Source organism: Xylocopa sonorina, chromosome 11 (genome assembly GCF_050948175.1).
Source record: "Xylocopa sonorina isolate GNS202 chromosome 11, iyXylSono1_principal, whole genome shotgun sequence".
Lineage (NCBI taxonomy): Eukaryota > Metazoa > Arthropoda > Insecta > Hymenoptera > Apidae > Xylocopa > Xylocopa sonorina.
In genome coordinates, this window is record NC_135203.1 from 9879040 (window position 1) to 9895615 (window position 16576).

Consider the following 16576-nt stretch of genomic DNA (forward strand, 5'->3'; position numbering starts at 1 on the left):
TCCTGTTGCTCTTTTGCCTCCTCCTTCGGTTCCTCCTTCTTCCCTCTGGCCCCGTGCATTTGTCGGCCGACCATTCGAGTAGCTTCGAACGCGTTGTTCCCCGAGCCTTCTTCCACTGTTTCTCTCCCCTTTCCCCACCGGTTGGCTTTAGCGCCTTCTCCGCCGCTCGCACCCCCCGCGAACCGACAACGAGTAATTATTATTCTTCACCCCTTCGACGTACGCTCGACCCTTTTTACCTCGATTCACTCGGACGAGCTCGCCCCCCAGCGGACGGAGAAACAAACGAAAGGGAGAAAAGATGCCGGGCAGCGCTTGACCATTTTCTCCATTTTTCACGGTGCAACGGTTGCCACGGTCCAGTTTCCCGGAATTCTCGGTAATTTGAGCCTCGACGGCGCCGTAGGGACGCCTCGTGGCATACCAAGATAAGGGGTAGTAACGCCGGTGGGTGAAGGAGAGAGAGAGAGAGAGAGAGAGAAGAACGGAAGAGAATTCGGGTTATCGCGCGAGAGAGAGGTTTGATCCGTCAGCGTGTTTATGGGCCGCGGAATCGGCAACTCGGGGCGAGATTTACGATTCGCCACGGATAATCCAATAAGCCGCGAACGATGAGGCGTGGGTGCAAATGATGGAAGTTCGCCAGCTGGGTCCACCACGCCATGCAACCACCGTTGCAGCTGGTTTCGTGCGTGCACGGACAGTGTCGGTCGTTCGACGCGCTGGTGGCGAACCGTTTCGCGCCCGCGCGCGCTTTCTGTCCGCTCGTAATAATCGTCAACGTCGAATTCGAGCACGGCGAATGATAAATCACGGCCCAGGCCGCGGCCGATCGTATCGCGGCCCTCGTGGAAACTTCGCCGGCCAATAAATCTTCGCCGCGCCCGTGAAAAAACCTAGTCACGCCGTTCCGAGCGTGGCTCGAGCTACGATTGTCGGCGAAATAGCATTCCGCGGTAGTCATTCGGGCGCGGGTCATTCCGCCGCGCGATTCCCCCGCCCCCGGCGCGTTGCACGCGGTCACGCGGCTTGGAAAAACCTCGAATCACCACTCGAGTTTAAATATTGTATTATTTTCTAAAACGTCGGAGAGCGTGAACGTTCACCGTGGCACGCGCGAAACGCGTTCGCCAACGACCGATCGATCGCCTGCGTGCCTCCGAGACACGTGGTGAAGTCGACCGGCGATTTTTCGTGCTTACCTACTCACGCGGCGCTTGCTTATGCGCCCGACGAGTGTACTCGAGATTCAGCCTCGTCTCGCGCGGAGACGACGAGCGAAAGAATGGCCAGCGGAGTAAGGGCGAGAAAGGAGGAGCGAGAGAGGGCCGCGTACGGGTATTTCTAAAATTAAAACCACCAAGAAGGAACGCGTCTGACACGCATCTACCGAGAATCACTTCACTGTCTCCGGTAACCAGCGTCCTCTCTTTATTACGAGAGATCCTGAAGTATGACTGGGCACGAGGATCGTTCGCTTTTCATCGTTCACCCGCGGGAGAAGGGAGAAGAGAAAAGAAAAAAAGAACGACGAAGGAGGGAAATCGCGCACGCAAGCAAACAAACCGTCTCCTCCACGCGTGCACCTCTTCCGTTCTGTCCCGTTCCGAGACGAAGGATACCGCGTAGCATCCTCGAGAGCCGCCGTCAATGGCGTGCTAGCCATTGTTGCCGTTTTACGAACAACTTCCGCTTTCAACGGTCCGTCCTTGCATCCGGAACCATTAATTTATTGCGAGCAGATCGTAAAGCTTTATTCCGGCTGGGGTTCCCGCACCTGACTTCCCTCTTGGGACTCGCAGATCATCGTGGTAACTTTTCATCCTCGAGGTTGACCTGTTGCGCACCGTAAAATCGATCCGATCCCTTTGTAAACGTCACGGTTGCCTATAGATGCCAATGAAAGTTTGAGTTTCATCGAGGATGCGATTGATGGGCCTCCACAAAGAGAACAGTCGACGACGTGGCGCTATTAGATCGTCGATTCGTAGAACGTTCATCCGTCTGTACGGTACGAGCTCATTAGACCGCATTTGAGCTTGATTAATTACATTTTCGACGAGAACCGTCGTCCCTTCGGCGAGGGCCGACCGAAGGTGCGCCTTAATCCGGCCCTCCCCAAGACCCAGGGACTCTCTCGTCCGTATCGGAGATTTTAGAACAATGTTAAGATTCAGAAGCAATAAATTATGTAGAAACGGCTCCCTGTGCTCAGGTAAGATAATTCCTTGGCGGAGGTCAGATCGCCTCTTAGTTGGGGATTAGAAATCGTCAGGTAGACGGAGACACACGGCAAAGTGGCTTTCCCTCTAGTCACGGTACCGTTGCAACCTCCCTGCTCACCTGCTATTCTCTATTGTTTCGCGGTACCCAAACAGACGCGTAAACTCTCGAAAAATGTTCACGGTTTAAACGAAACGCGCGAGCACTTTCTAAACGCGTACAGTTTTGAATATCTCTGCGAAACTGCCTCTGCGAACAGGTTTCTGTGATTGAATCTTCCATTGACAAAAAACAATACCGATTCGATTAAAGTTAGCCACGCTGATACTACGATTCCAGGGAAACGATACGAATCAGAGGAGACACATCGCGCACAAATTTCAAACGCCTCGAGATAAAATGGAGGGTGGTAGAGCTTAGTGGGGATGCTCGTCGAAGGATCTGACCCGCGCGCAACGGAAGAGACAAGAGTAAGAGGGAGAGAGAACGGTGCCGAGAGGAATGCCAAGGAGGAAAAAAGAGGTGCATCGGGAGGACACGAAAAGCTTCGAAGCTAGGTTTTCTAAAGGCCAGTTTTCAATGGGCGGCCTCGCAACAAGGTCACGTTTTCTCCGGCACGTGACTCTGTCAGAAAGCTCGATCGACTTCGACGAAAGACGCGCTTATCGAGTACGCATTGGCTCGTTGGTGAATCACTCGCGAAAAATTTCTGCCCTCTCGTGGTAAATCTCGTTCGTCGGAGATGGGACTGAAGGACTTGGCGTCGTCGGACTTGGCCACAGAGAACGTTCGAAAGGGAACCCCGGTTGGTAATTTCGGGCTGAAGAATTCCAAGGAGACTTCCACGAGCGTACTGCGCAAGGTGCGTTTTCAGAGCTGCTATTCTACAAAAAGAGCTTCCGTACCGTCGATCGAATAAATCGTATCGGATAGTCCAATTAAGAGGGCCTCGTTATCGCGTAATGGGGCTTTTATCGCGTCGATTCTCGATTAAAAAAGAGCGGGACTTATAGGGCCGCGTATGCATGCATCGAACGAGCCGGCGTGCTCTCGTTTTGCCGCATAAACTCGCGCACGAAAAGAAGCCGAAATAGAATTCTCGGTCCGGGGGAGCAGAGCCCGTAAATGAGCGGCTTGGCAAGGGGTGGAGAGCGAGAGAGAAAGAAAGCGGCGGTCAGAGAGGGTGGGGGAAGTCGAGCAGCCGGATAATCGCGGGCGTTAAACTTTTATAGGCCTGATTTTCATTTATATGTTAAACACGTCATAACTCGGACGGTGGCCAAGGGGAGAGGAGGCTAGCGAGAGAGAAGGGAAGCGTACGCGTGTGTGCGCGCAAGTTTTTCGACGCGTGTGGGTTCGGTTCACTTGCAGGTGTTGGTCCCTGGATCGCAGGTAGGGATCCGGGGTGGCGAACGGTCGAGGGCGAGGGCGGGAAGGGGGTGCCGACTTTTATTTCTAACAAATGAGCGGCAGGTATGACGATATAATATAAAAAGATTGGAGCTAGGTTGCGAGAGAGCGTAGTCGAGAGGGAAGGCGAGAGCGAGAGGGGTGCGAGACACCTGATTAATCGTCTTTTTATGGCTGGTAAAATATCGCCGTGCGTAACGACGCGGGAAAGGATACATAGAAAAGTTTCGGCTGACAGATATGATTTTCGGTAAATCCTCGTTCCTCCGTCGGTTCTCTCCCTTCCGTAGGTTATTGAAATATTTGGCTGTTTTTTGTTCCCGAGCGGATTTCGTTCCGGCGTGCTAGCCGCTCGCACGGCCAGGAAACGTCCGATTAATATCCCGGCTCGCTCGGTGTCAGGAACAGGGAAGCCGGTTTCTCCTCGGCTGGTTGGAATTTAACCGATTTACCATTCCGATTGCATCGATAATAAAGAGATATCAGGAGAGAGAGGCAATGGTATCAATTTGTCCTCGCTTCACGGTCTCCCATCGTCCCCTAGACGGGATCGCGTGAAAGATATTCCACGTCCCCTCTGTCGCTCGCCGCGGTCTTTTCAGAGAGCGCAACAATACCAGCGTCTCGGAATCCTCTTTGACGAGACGAGTGTCGCCTCGCGGCTCCTTCCAGGAGACCGCGTGACAAATGAACGCGATGGAATACATTACGCGCCACTTATCCCTAAAAAATATAGACTAATAGGTTGTACATACGTATAAATGAGAGAAGACGTCGTGGCGTGGACGAAAGAAAGTATTGAAATCAAAAGGTTACGGGTGAATCCGTGGCTTAAATGGCTACCAAACGCCGTGGCTCTCCGTGGAGGATTCTCGAGAAATCCGAGTGTGGCATCGATAATAAATTCGGTCGCGTCGGTTTCTTCGGCTTTTGTGCCCGCGACACGATCGCTGAAAGGACTCGGAAGTATTCGAAACGCACTCGCTGAAAGGGAACGCCTCTGAATCGGTCAGGCCACGTCGCTGATCGATCGATGATTTCTCTTCTCGCGGATCGTAAAAGGGTTCGCGAGACTCGCACGAATTTCGGCCTTGTTAAATCTGTTGTCGGTTAGAGCGAGGATAGCCGCGTGGAAACGAGCCGGTCGCCGCGAACGGCGAGCACCGCCGATAAACCTGGAACGACGCCCTAAACGTTCTTCGTTACGGTAATCGTTTAATCATTCTGATACGCGGTATCCGGTAAAACTCGTCTAGAATCTCATAAACGCGCTCGGTAGGCCTCCTAATTTCGATGGATATGGTCAACAAACGTCCTGCCGGATATCTTTTACCAGGGGCGGGCCTGGTGCGAGAGCAGCCGACTTTACAAAAGTGCCAACCGGTGGCTTTTACGATGACCGGCGGCGGGCCCCACTAAAAATTATTAATAAAAACGTTCTCATCGGCGTCGCCCCTGTAAACATCGCATTTTAGATGTCGTATCCGAAATCGTAAAAGAACGCTGTCCCAGGGATCTACGCCGTTTCGACCAGATCGAATCGACTTTGCCACTTTACGAGCCTGATTTTCTCCCGCGGAGGGGTACCAGAGGGGCCCAAAATGTCACCCCGCGTTTCGCGTGGAACACCCACGTAAATTTATTGCCGTCCTTTCTTCTCCGGTATATACTCCGTATACTCTGAAATTCTTCGCAGCGTCGAGACAATTCGCGCGGCAAAGGGATGCCCCTGAGGGGCGACAAGTGGAATCGGTAGTCGTAAGCGTACGCTGCACGTTCGCTCGTAAAACGTCCGAGACAATGATAAATTTGGTGGCTGAACAAAAATCTTGCTCCGAAATCTTCGCGTCCGGATCAAGCCTATCTCGTAACCCGTTCTTCTTCGTCTTCGGGCTCGTTAACGAACACGAATCTCGAGATATCGAAACGAGGGAACGGCTTCTGGATAATTGGTCGCATTTAAATATCAATCTCGCGAGCCTGGCCCCTCGCCGGTGTGTTAACCCGCTCCGTAGGGGCGAGGGTCATTATGCGTTCAAGGGTCGAGAGCACAGGCGGTGCTCGAAGGGTGGGAGAAAGCCGGGGCGAAGAGAGACAGAGCGATCGAAGGAAAGAAGGTATCGGATAGAAACGAACGGCCGGCGGGAAAGAGACGGAAAGAGGTGTTCGGACAAATAGAAACGTTCACTTCGCTCGGCTCGAGAGACTGTTCTGTGAGGTCGCCGGCTACATAGCGCTGTCGTGTAAACACGCGCTAACTGCCTCCTCTTGCCGACGCCGGCCGTCGTCTCCACCCGCCGCCCCTTCCTCTGCTGCACACCTCTCTTCGGACCTCGATTACCACCGGCCGTCTTCGCGTTCTCTCTCTCCCTCCCTCTCTTTCTTTCTCTTTCCTCCGTTCATTTCGCGAATTTCATTTGTCTCCCCCCCCCCCCTTTTTTTTCCTTTTTCACGTCCCGTACCGTGCGTTTGTTGGCAGAGTTGGTTGTTAATGGAACGTAAAAGTAACGATTGAAAATCCAATCGGTGGTACCGGGTCCGAGGGACGTTAGAAATTCGAAGGCGCGCGCGGCCCGCGCGGAACTTTTCATCGCCACTACTACTCGCCACTCTCTAATTCGATCGTTAAACGCACGCTCATTAGATCCCGATAGCCACGGTTTATAACCCGTCCGTAAGGAACTCGGTATTTTCGTACGTTACATCGCGATATATAGTGGGGATCCTTTCACGGTTCGATAAATTCCCATCGGTGAAGAATCGCGGAGGCACGAGGAAACAAAGATGGCCGTTGATACCGCGGGCAGGAACGACTGTGCGTTCTGTGTGTTCGTTCGATTAGCACGGCGGTGCGAGTTGTTTCGCTTCCTCGTTAATAAGGGAGCCTCCCCTCCGTCTTCCTCTTCTTCCCGGACCGTCGATCCCTCCCCCTCGGCCCCTCTATTCATCTTCCCTCTTTCTTTCTGATACGTAATTCAAGCCAGACGCATGATCTTCCCATGACTGAGGCCGCGAGTAATTCCGCAGCCCGCTACAGACAATACCCGTTGCTGTTACTCGCGTGGGACTACCGCTTCCTTCCTCGCAGACCGGTATCAGCTTCGCGGAACGAACCGCACGAGATTCAACCGTCCTGTCGTAGATATTAATCCTATTACACGGTCCATTGAAATAAATTACGATATAAAATCAAACTCGTTCCACGGGTGACGGTGAGAGATCTCGGTCCCTCGGGGTAGAAACATTAATCGCCGGTCGCAAACCCTCGCGTTGCATCGTTGCGAACCGGGCCAAGATTCGATTGCAGCCGCGTTCCTCTGTCCCCCTTTAGTTTAGCTGTTCCACCTCTGGCCCAGCCGTTCCTTCATTATTTACGTCTTGATTTATTATAATCGAAGCTCAGCTCCGTTTGATCCGCACCGAGGTGGGCCTTCCATCCCCTACCACCTAACACTGACCGATTCCTCTTCTTTTCCTCACCTCGGCTCCGTTGCGTTCCCCTTAGCCACCGCGATAAATCGATCTATTACTCGACGAGATATTTGAGAGATTCTGTTGAAATTCCAGTGAGTTTTATTGAAACTGGAGCCCCGGTGCTGTCGCTTCGTTCCTCTTTCTCTCGACCCTCGCTCTCGAGAACGACGCCTCGGAAATGCAATTGTGTTATACTTGATCTCTCAGTCATCCCTTAAATTCTTTGGCAACGGTAGCCCGATGGGCAGAGCGTACGTGCATCGGGACGATAAAAATAAATTCAAATTACGTCGGCGAGGCTCGCTTCACGTGTTCTTGTTCCCACCCCGGCTCGGATCGTACGAGGGGTTCGAACGATGTGACCACGGCACGACGGACACCGCAGCTTTATCGCGATATCGCGATCAAATTGGACGAGCTACCGAATTAAATCTCGCGATCGTAAATCTCGGGCAGCGGGCATCTCGTTATCTCGTGGCCGGATTTGCCAAGTGGCGAAGAAAAAAGTCCACGGGCGAGGACGACGGCGGAGGAAGTTATTGGCCGGGTCTACACGCCGCCTTACTGGCACAGGGCACCCGGTTGATAAAGGAGCTGCAACGAGCAAAGATTAACGCGCTGGTTAACACGCATTTGCACCAGGGTCTCTGACCCGTTCTCGCTCGCCGTGCAGTTTCCCTGCGTCCTCGCACAAATTGAATTAAGAATGCTCGAACAGGCGAGCGCGGTTTTTTCAAAAATCCACCCGGTCTCGCTACGGTTCGCCAGCTCGATTTCGATAACAGGAAGATGGTTGCGTAACGTCGCGTTTAGACGTCGCGAGACATTGAAATGCCCGTCCCGATGCTTACCATATTTTCAACGCATCGGATTAACATATCGCCTGAATGTATAATATATAATCTCTATTAATTCATACTTCTTTTACATCGTACGTTTTTAATGCGGTGTACGACATTGGAAGTTATTTTGTTTAAAGTTTTTACGCTCGTCACTCGTGCGTTTCTCGCGCGGGCGTCGAAAATGAGTGACCGGAAAATCGTAGCGCGTGGCAGAGCGGATCGAGTCGCGACAGAGGACGGATATCTTAATTCGACGAGCAAACGCGTTTAAATTAATCGCGACACGGGCCACATCTTGAGGCATAAAATATTTGCGCTTCGATAGCGGGGTGTTTGCTCTCACCGCGAATCGACGTAACAACGCGGAACACCAACGCGAACGATAAGAGATCGCGGAGGAAAAGCGGCTCGAGCGACGGTCTAATAAGCGGAACAGGTCGCTTCCTCTTCAAAGCTTTTACCCGGTGACTATTTTCTGCTTAGCCGCGACGCGTCGATCGCGCACCCGGATGGAAGAATGCGAGGAAGCGCAGACACGCGAGAAAGGCACGGCCGTCGCTTGTCACATAACTTCGTCCCGAGTTCAACGCCGGCACGAGCGAGTCGACGACGCTCTTTTTTACAGCCATCTCGAACGCGGCCGTCTGCCCGTGGCTTGTGCTACTTTTTCTTATTAACCAGTCATGAGCTTTTTTCCACCGTACCGCAGATTAAGCTATTAATGGGAAAAAGTAGGCTAAAGTTAATTTGCTCTACAAAGTATTCTCGAACTGTTTGCATTTACCTATTATTGCGGGGTCGTTCGATCCCGATTACGTAAATCGTACCGATCGGTAAGGTTGTCGAAAGAAATTGTAGAAGAAGCGAACGCGTGTACGGTTCGACGAAAGGGGTTTGTTGTAAATTGACCGTGGACAGCTGGACCACCGTCCGACCACCAACGATCGCGGTCCACTCGTGCTGCGCGGAGCGGAAGAGGAACGTGACCCGTTCCAGCGGGACCAGAGGAACGAAAACTGACGTGCTGGTCCCGCGGCTGGAGAAAGGGAGAGAAACAGTCCGTGGAGATTATTAGGCGGTCGACATAAAACGTGCTTAGGTGCGATTTAATATTTCCAGCTACGGGCATAAAATCCCCGGCGTATCGGGACTCTCGGTGAGAGTTGGAAGGACGCGAAGGGACCACGAACTTCGCCTCTCTTTATGCCGTCTCGTCTTTGTGACGCCGACATCTGGCGTCATCGAACGTCAACCATCTTCTCGTTCCTTCTATTTTATACCCCTCGCCCTCTTCAAAAGAAAAAGCTCTCGACCTCCTTCGTCGTTTAATAGGCCAGCCTCTTCGCTCGTACTTTCAAGAATCGCGACTCCGTCGATCGACCAGGCGTTCCACCAAGATTATCCTTCCCTCGATATCTCAATTTTCCGAAGGAAACCACATCGTGGAAACGAGGAAACTTTTCGGAGCATTCCTCGCGAAAATCTATTAGATTATCAGGTGTAAAAGAGATTTCACGGATGGACAAAGCAATAATCGATGAAAGGGAGTCCATCGAGCGCGTTCAATGTGCTCCTCGAAGGTGGCGGGAAGGTTCGGTTTCGAGATAGCCCGCAATCATCGGGCAATCACCACCGAGGGGATAAAGGAGGAACGCCGGAAGAAGCTTTCGGAGCGAGCAAGCCTGAATCGCTTGAAAAACGTCAACGATTCCTTCTGGAAGCTGTGGCTGGTCAAAGGAAGGCGAATGAACGCGAGGAAAATCTCATTCGGATTAGAGACTAACAGGGAGTTGAGGAGAGGGGAAGGCTCTTCTCTTTCCACGAGTCGATATCGCTGGAATAAAGCCGATTGATTTCGCCCCGATAATGGGAACTCCCAGATTGCTCCTCGCTACATTGTTATAAGAACGTTACAATGTTCTCTCGTCACAATGCGCGACACACCCTCTGAGCGATGGAGACAGTGCACGTTTGGAAAAGGTTAACAGGCACAGTTGGAGATGAATTCATCGGCAGCATTTAATGTTTCAAGAATCGTGTTGCAATTAAAGAACGGTCGTTCGCGCAAAGTATTTCCTCGAACAGGTGAAATTAGCTCGCAAACCGCAATCGTCGACGCCTCTATGGAATCGCGGGCAACGATCCCCGTTATTACCCCCGTGGCGTGCGATCGTTCGCGCGGGATGCTGCCCGGAGACAAAACCGGCTCGATATAAACGAATCCGGCCTTCCCTTCGGATATACAAGGGGGCTGGTCCGCGTCACGCTTATTGCTTCTTTGCCGGGTAGTACAAACAATCCCGCGTTTCCCCGATATTTCAACCGGCATCGCGCCCGAGTTTCCGCGAATCCACCTTACCCCTTTCTACCGCATTTCGCCGTATCGAATCTACCGCCGATTCTGGGTACTCCTCTGGGTCTTCGTGGGCCAGTTTCTGATCAAAGGAAGTGTCAAAAGGGAGTGTATCGACCGGCTCGGACGGAAATATCGAATATACGTTCCTTTCTTCTTCTTCTTTTCAAACATTTTCGTTCGATTTCTACTTTACGAGATACGTATATAGATCGATGGAGCAAGATTTAAACCGAGTCAGGAGTTTCGATTATTTGTTCAGGATAGATCGTACGGTAGACGCGAAGAAGGTATTCCGAAGAGTTGTAGCAAAGGTCTACGGTTCGCGTCTATTCTCGACGTTATGGTGGTCTCATAGAAACGTGGAGCGTTTTATATACGCTATTCTCACCGTAATCATAATAATTACCAGTGCTATCTTTAATGCCCTCAAAGAGGATAATGGTAGTAGCGGCTATTACGACCGCTCGTATAAAACGCGATCTTGATATCCCGTTGGCTTTTCCTCTTTCTCTCCTTCTTCGAGGAAGATGGCCGTTTACGGGCCGCTACGTTCGTCCAAAAATAATTTCACCAGAAATCCAAACTAACTTCGGAACGCGAACGAAAACAAAATTCTCTGATCGATCAATTCGGTTCCGAACGCTATCTCGAAACGTTCGGCCGGTTTTCTTATTTCGTGGATCGGCTGTTCGGAATCGCTTCCGCGTCGGATGCAACAACGGTTCCCGCGTGAAACGAGCGCGGGCCAAGTGCGCCAGTCCGCTACTCGTAAATCAACGAAACGGAAGAGGCGTTGTTTGCCTCCGCGAGGGTTATTATTTATCGATTCCCGACCGATCGACTTTCCCCGACGCGACCGCAAAAACCGACGCGACTGGTTCGCAAACGCGCTTCGTTAACCCTGCCTCCTCTTACCATCTTTTGCTCCGTTTTTCTCGCCTGTCTCCCTCTTCTCCTTACGAGCGCGTTGCCAGGATTCCAGGCTTATCATAAAACTCGAACCGCTTTCTCGATTCTCTTGGTCGACGTGGATTCTTCGACGGATACCTTGTCGAGTCGAAACGATCGTTCGAAACCTGCGTAATTACATTTCTCAGGCGGCGGAACGAGATACACGTGGGATAAATCGGCAACGTAATAAAATGTTCTCTCCTCTTACTTCATCGCGTCTCGTGGATTTTGCTTTGCACCGGACATGTTGGCTACTCGGGACGACGAGTCCTGGCGATTCCAGTCGATCGAAGAAAGTCGATCGCTGACTTGACTCGCGGAGCCGTAGATAGGTCATTCCAGGAAGCGCATCGACTCTGTCTTGACCTCGCCAACCAGCCACGAACGCATTATTTAAGGCTGCACCCGTTTCCGTTTCGCTCGAGACGCACCCTTATAAAAGCTTTTACGAGCGGAAGTTGACCCCGTGCTCGCGGGGCCACGCTATCCGTACGAAACCGCAACTATTGTAAATTATATAATTCCGCAGTCGAGTTAATGTACGAATTGAATTGTCCCTTGGCATCTTTTTTATCCGTTGAACCGGTTCTGAATCTCATTTTCTCATCGCCCCCTTGTTTTACATGCTTTCAACGCCTTCGTGAAAACGATTGGAATCTGTCAAATGCACCGTGCAAACACGTAGCAACGTTCGCGCGTTATCACCGTTGCTTATCAACCGGAAGAACGAGTTATCTAAATCTCGAAGACGGCAGAAAAAGCGCGGCGCATCGATAATTACCCGCCGTAAAGGCAGCGACGTGTGGCGTTGAAACGGCGTTCTCGCCGCCTCGCAGCTCCCTTTCGTCGTCTTCGCCGGACGATTTCACGGGGTTGACCCCACTTCCGGGTCGTGTTCGCGCTCGTAAACCCGCTCTCTCGATGATAATCGCGTATTCGCGTTCCCTCGGCCGTAAGCTGTTGCCAGAGAGAACTCGCGACGAACCGCGTCGAAGGAAAGCCAGGAGGAGCAGCTACCGCGAGCGTGTAAAAGGAAGGCGTTACGAGAGATGTTGGGAGTCGTTGTTGCGAATCGATCCGAGTGATAAATCGGATGAAAAAGGCTGGGGATCCACGGGCGAACGACGCGACGATGGGATGCTAACGATAGTTAATCGTTCGGACGATAAAAGCACAACTGTATCGCGTGGTCGACGGCGAGGATCACCGAGGACGGGGCGCTAGCAGCGGCGCGTACACATCGATCATCTAAGCGGGTTGCGCGTCCCTCCTCTGCTCGCAGGGACGAAAGTAACCCGATCAACGTCGGCTGTATCAGGAATTATTATTCACCGGCCGTCAGTCGATGAGAAGGAGAGGGCGGGGCCGCGGAGCATGCATCATCGAGAGCAAATTCCGTTCGCCTCTCTTTATTTTACGGTAGTGAAGGATAGGGGAGAAGATACGCGAGGGAGAAGGAGGAGGCGAGAGGACGCGTACGAGCGAGAGGAAGAGGTCATCACGTGGCTGCCGTCAGTCCGCTTAACTGTAGATCAATCAATATACGTACTGGTTGAACCCTCGGAACTCTCTCTTCCCTCTTCGTTCCTCCACGATCTCGGACGGTTCGTTCCTCTTCCTCCGACCTTTTACCCCGTCCTCTCCCTCCGGCTGCCCCTAACGAGCTCATCGCTCGTGTAGCCAAAGAAAAAACACGAGAAAGTGGTACAAAATGGCCCTTGAGAAATGCCGTCCGTCCGTCCGTCCGTTCGTTTGTCCAGTCGCTCGTTTCGACGCTCGGCCGTAGCAAGGGTGGATGAGATCGGGCTAGGGCGTTGCCATGATCGCAGAATGGAATGTATGAATAAGCGGAACATGCGATGCCGCCATTTCGGTGAACGAATTCATCCTTGGTTTCCACTCGCACTTTCGACGATAACAGTGATCGACAAATCGCGGGTACCTGCTACGATTTGCTTCTCGTTGGTTCGATCGTACGATACCAGATAGATCAGCCAGCGACGTAGGCGTTGGTGAACGCGAGACACCTGCCAACGGCCTTGGGAAACGGAGGATAATGGGCGATGAACCACCGGAAACACCTGTATTCTCGCGCTAAAGTTAAACATTTCCAGCATTGTCGATCACATCGCGACGTCTTTCGCGAAGCTTCTCGCGATCGTACAAAACAAATAAAAAAAACCAATTAACCATACCGTAACGACAGTGTTTGTCGGTTAGAGTCTGCCATGACGGATCACGATTCTTTTATTGTCGAAAGGTTACATACGTCATATTTTCATATCGATTGAACTCCACCGTGGCAAAAAAAAAAGAACCTCCACGAGGTGTCAATAATTAGTATACCGTGTATTCTATTGGCACCAATAAAACACATATTAATTGCCGTTCGTGGCGCGTAAAAAGCCAGCCGTGACGCAACAATCGCGCGGAAACGCGACGATTGAATCGGGGACATGCAAAATTGATTTAGACGCGCAGAACTGGCGTCGCCTTGAGACCGTCGTCGGATTTTGTTCGACGCATCGGAAACGGTATGAAAACACCTGTGGCTTCTCGCCACCTGAACTATGGCGCCTCGTGTCCACTCTCTCGGTGACATCTCGACGGTATCTGCCGGTCGTGAATACCAGATAGGATAAACGAGTCGCGTTTCAATTAATTATTCACCCCTCGCGGGAGAGGCAGCTCGCGTTCAATGAAATTTATCGGCCCGGCAGATCTACGAGCGGTGCGCGGATGGGAAAAGGCTCTCGAGCTTAAAGGAGTGGAACCGCGCGCGCGCGCGCGCGCGCACACGCCAATAAGAAGAACGGCTTAAACATTGGGTCGGTTCATAAATTCGCGCGTCGGAACCGGGTGTTACCTCGACGACGATCCAAGGTAACGCTCGCGCGCTCGGCACCGTGTAGCCGGTGTTCCTATTAAACGATCGTTTGTCTCGGTTCCCGGACGGGAACGATGGCGGACGTGTGCCACGTAATTTCTAAAAGCGGAAATCGCTGGACCGTCACGTTCCGCGCGCGGTTTATCGCCGTCCGGTGACACTCGCGCAGCTGTCGCCTGAAAGAGATAAAGGACCGAGGAGATTGTTTTAAACGGTTTCGGGGACGATCGTGAACGACGAATCACCGGTGGGAGATGGCACGGATGGAGTCTTGAGAACAGCAATTACTTCCAATAATTGTTAACCGGAGTTGATGAGTAGCCGGGCGAAGAAATAAGTAGTAGAAACGGCGGTCGAGGGGGGGAAAGATCGGACGACGGTGAAAGGTTGGGTGGCAGGGGGGTTGGAGGTGGGGCGGAGGTCGTATTATAAAAGCAATTAGAGGGCCTCGGATTAGATATAACACATCGTACATAACAAATATGATAATACGAGGCCCGTTGGCCCGAAGGGAGTTTGGCTTTCGCTCGGTCGAGGGGGTTTCGGGTTATGAGCCAGGTTAAACGGAATCATTAATAATCGGAGCTAACTAATCTGCCTGTCGCTATGAGCACACTTGTTTCACTCCTGTTTTTATTAGTCCGGCCGGAATAACATTTTATTCGTCGTGAAACGGGACGAGTGAGCGAGGATTCGCGCGCGTTGCCGGATAATCGTGACGATGAATCGAAGGATGAAAGCCATATTATCCTGTTCGTTTGCTCGGAAAAACAAACGCGATTCCAAATGTCTGAGACCAGCTTGCTTACCGTCACTCTTTGGTTCTTTCAGCTCTACGAGATTAACGACGATCCGAAAAGGAAAGAATTCTTGGACGACCTCTTCAGTTACATGCAGAAACGAGGTAAGTCCCTGCTTGTCGCCTGTCTTTATCGCATTGTGCGCGTTCATCGCAACCAACGTGGTATTCCGTTATCGTCCGATCGATGGATCGTCCCACGGGAATTAATTCCGCAAATATTGATCGTCCCGATCGGCGTTCAAGGCCGATTCGGCGTCGGGTCGGTAAGAATGTTCTCTGCATGCTCGGCTATCCGTCCGCATCAGGTCCCGACATTTGTCTCCATCCCAGAGGCGAAGACTTATTGCGATCCGTTGGCAAGCGGTCGCGTTCCGTGCGGGCCTGCAATCTTGTCATAATCCCGGGTACTTACACACACGTCCAACGGCGGGACGCCCCCGAATCCCGAGACGAGACTCCGGATTTAACCTTAGACCACCTACGCTTCCAGCCTCGATCTTCGTGGATCGTTTCTTTCGATCCAACGATTCGATCTCGTTCCAAGATTTTGCGCTCGTTTTCGCGACTGCCTCGCATTTCAACCCTTCGATACTATCGTAGATCATTGCCGGGGGTGAGAAAAAAAAAAATCTTAATCGTCGTTCGATTCGAGCGGAGGCGATATCCACTTGGCTATAATTAACCGACACACCTGTCGGGGACCCGTTGCATCGTCGCGCTCGGCATTATTTGTATCGTGGCGCGAACTTTGGAAACCGTGCCAAGGTATTTAGAATTCGGTGAACATTCCGCGCGCTCGCGGACAAGCTCCGAACTGGCTTCGCGTATTCTAATCTCTTCCGAGCGCAGTGAACTCTCCGCGGGCACTAATTAACAATGCTAATAACGATGACAGTTGATTGCGTAAACGAACGGTGTCTATCGAAGAAAAGTGTAGAGGCAGCCACGGTAGTAGCCTAGCGTGGTCAGGTGCGAATTATCGAACTTTTAACGGGCGAGAAATTCCGAGGATCGGAACCGTGTCCAAAGCGAGGGTGAGCCCGGCTCGGCGTTGCGAAAATTACGAGGCATTATTCACGCTGTCCGCGAACGGCCGGTTAAAGAAGCGTACGCACACGTGCGACCCGCATCTCGTTTCCTGCACACGTGGATTCTCGGGAGGCTTCGCGCCTAGCCACGTCCGAGCGCCTCGTAAACGTCCACGTGGTTAAAAGGTTCGATAACACGTTGCATCTGCCTCCGTTAGACGGGACGAAATTAGATTCTAAGGCGGAGGAACAACGGAACCGCGGAGCTTTGTCCTTCCTCTGCTTTGGGAAGGCAGGATGGAACTGTTGACGCGATTCGAATTTTTCGCGGGTAAATCACTTGCGTTATACCTTGGCTCGGTTGGCGACGGTTAAATTGGAATCCCAAAATGGTGGGGTATCGTGGAGGAACGTACCGGGCGGGAAGACAATCGGAGCCGGGCGTAGGACCGGAAACGCGAGCCTCTAATTATAAACTGGGTGACCCGACCATCGATCAACCGTGGCAATTCTGCGTCACGCTTCTTCTGCTCCATCTCCCTCAAAGACCGTGCTATTATTTTTCGTCTCCACTTTCGTGAAATAATTGCAACAAGTCGATTC

At 52.0% G+C, this 16576-nt stretch overlaps 1 protein-coding gene across 3 annotated transcripts in view; it reads left to right on the plus strand.

Annotated features, from left to right (window-relative positions):
* Retn (retained) overlaps positions 1 to 16576 on the plus strand; it is an 83257-nt gene that overhangs the window by 45795 nt on the left and 20886 nt on the right. For all 3 annotated transcript variants that reach the window (XM_076904053.1, XM_076904054.1, XM_076904056.1), the window contains exon 4: positions 14975 to 15047. In XM_076904053.1, coding sequence (XP_076760168.1) covers positions 14975 to 15047 — 73 coding nt within the window. The remainder of the gene's footprint in view (positions 1 to 14974; positions 15048 to 16576) is intronic.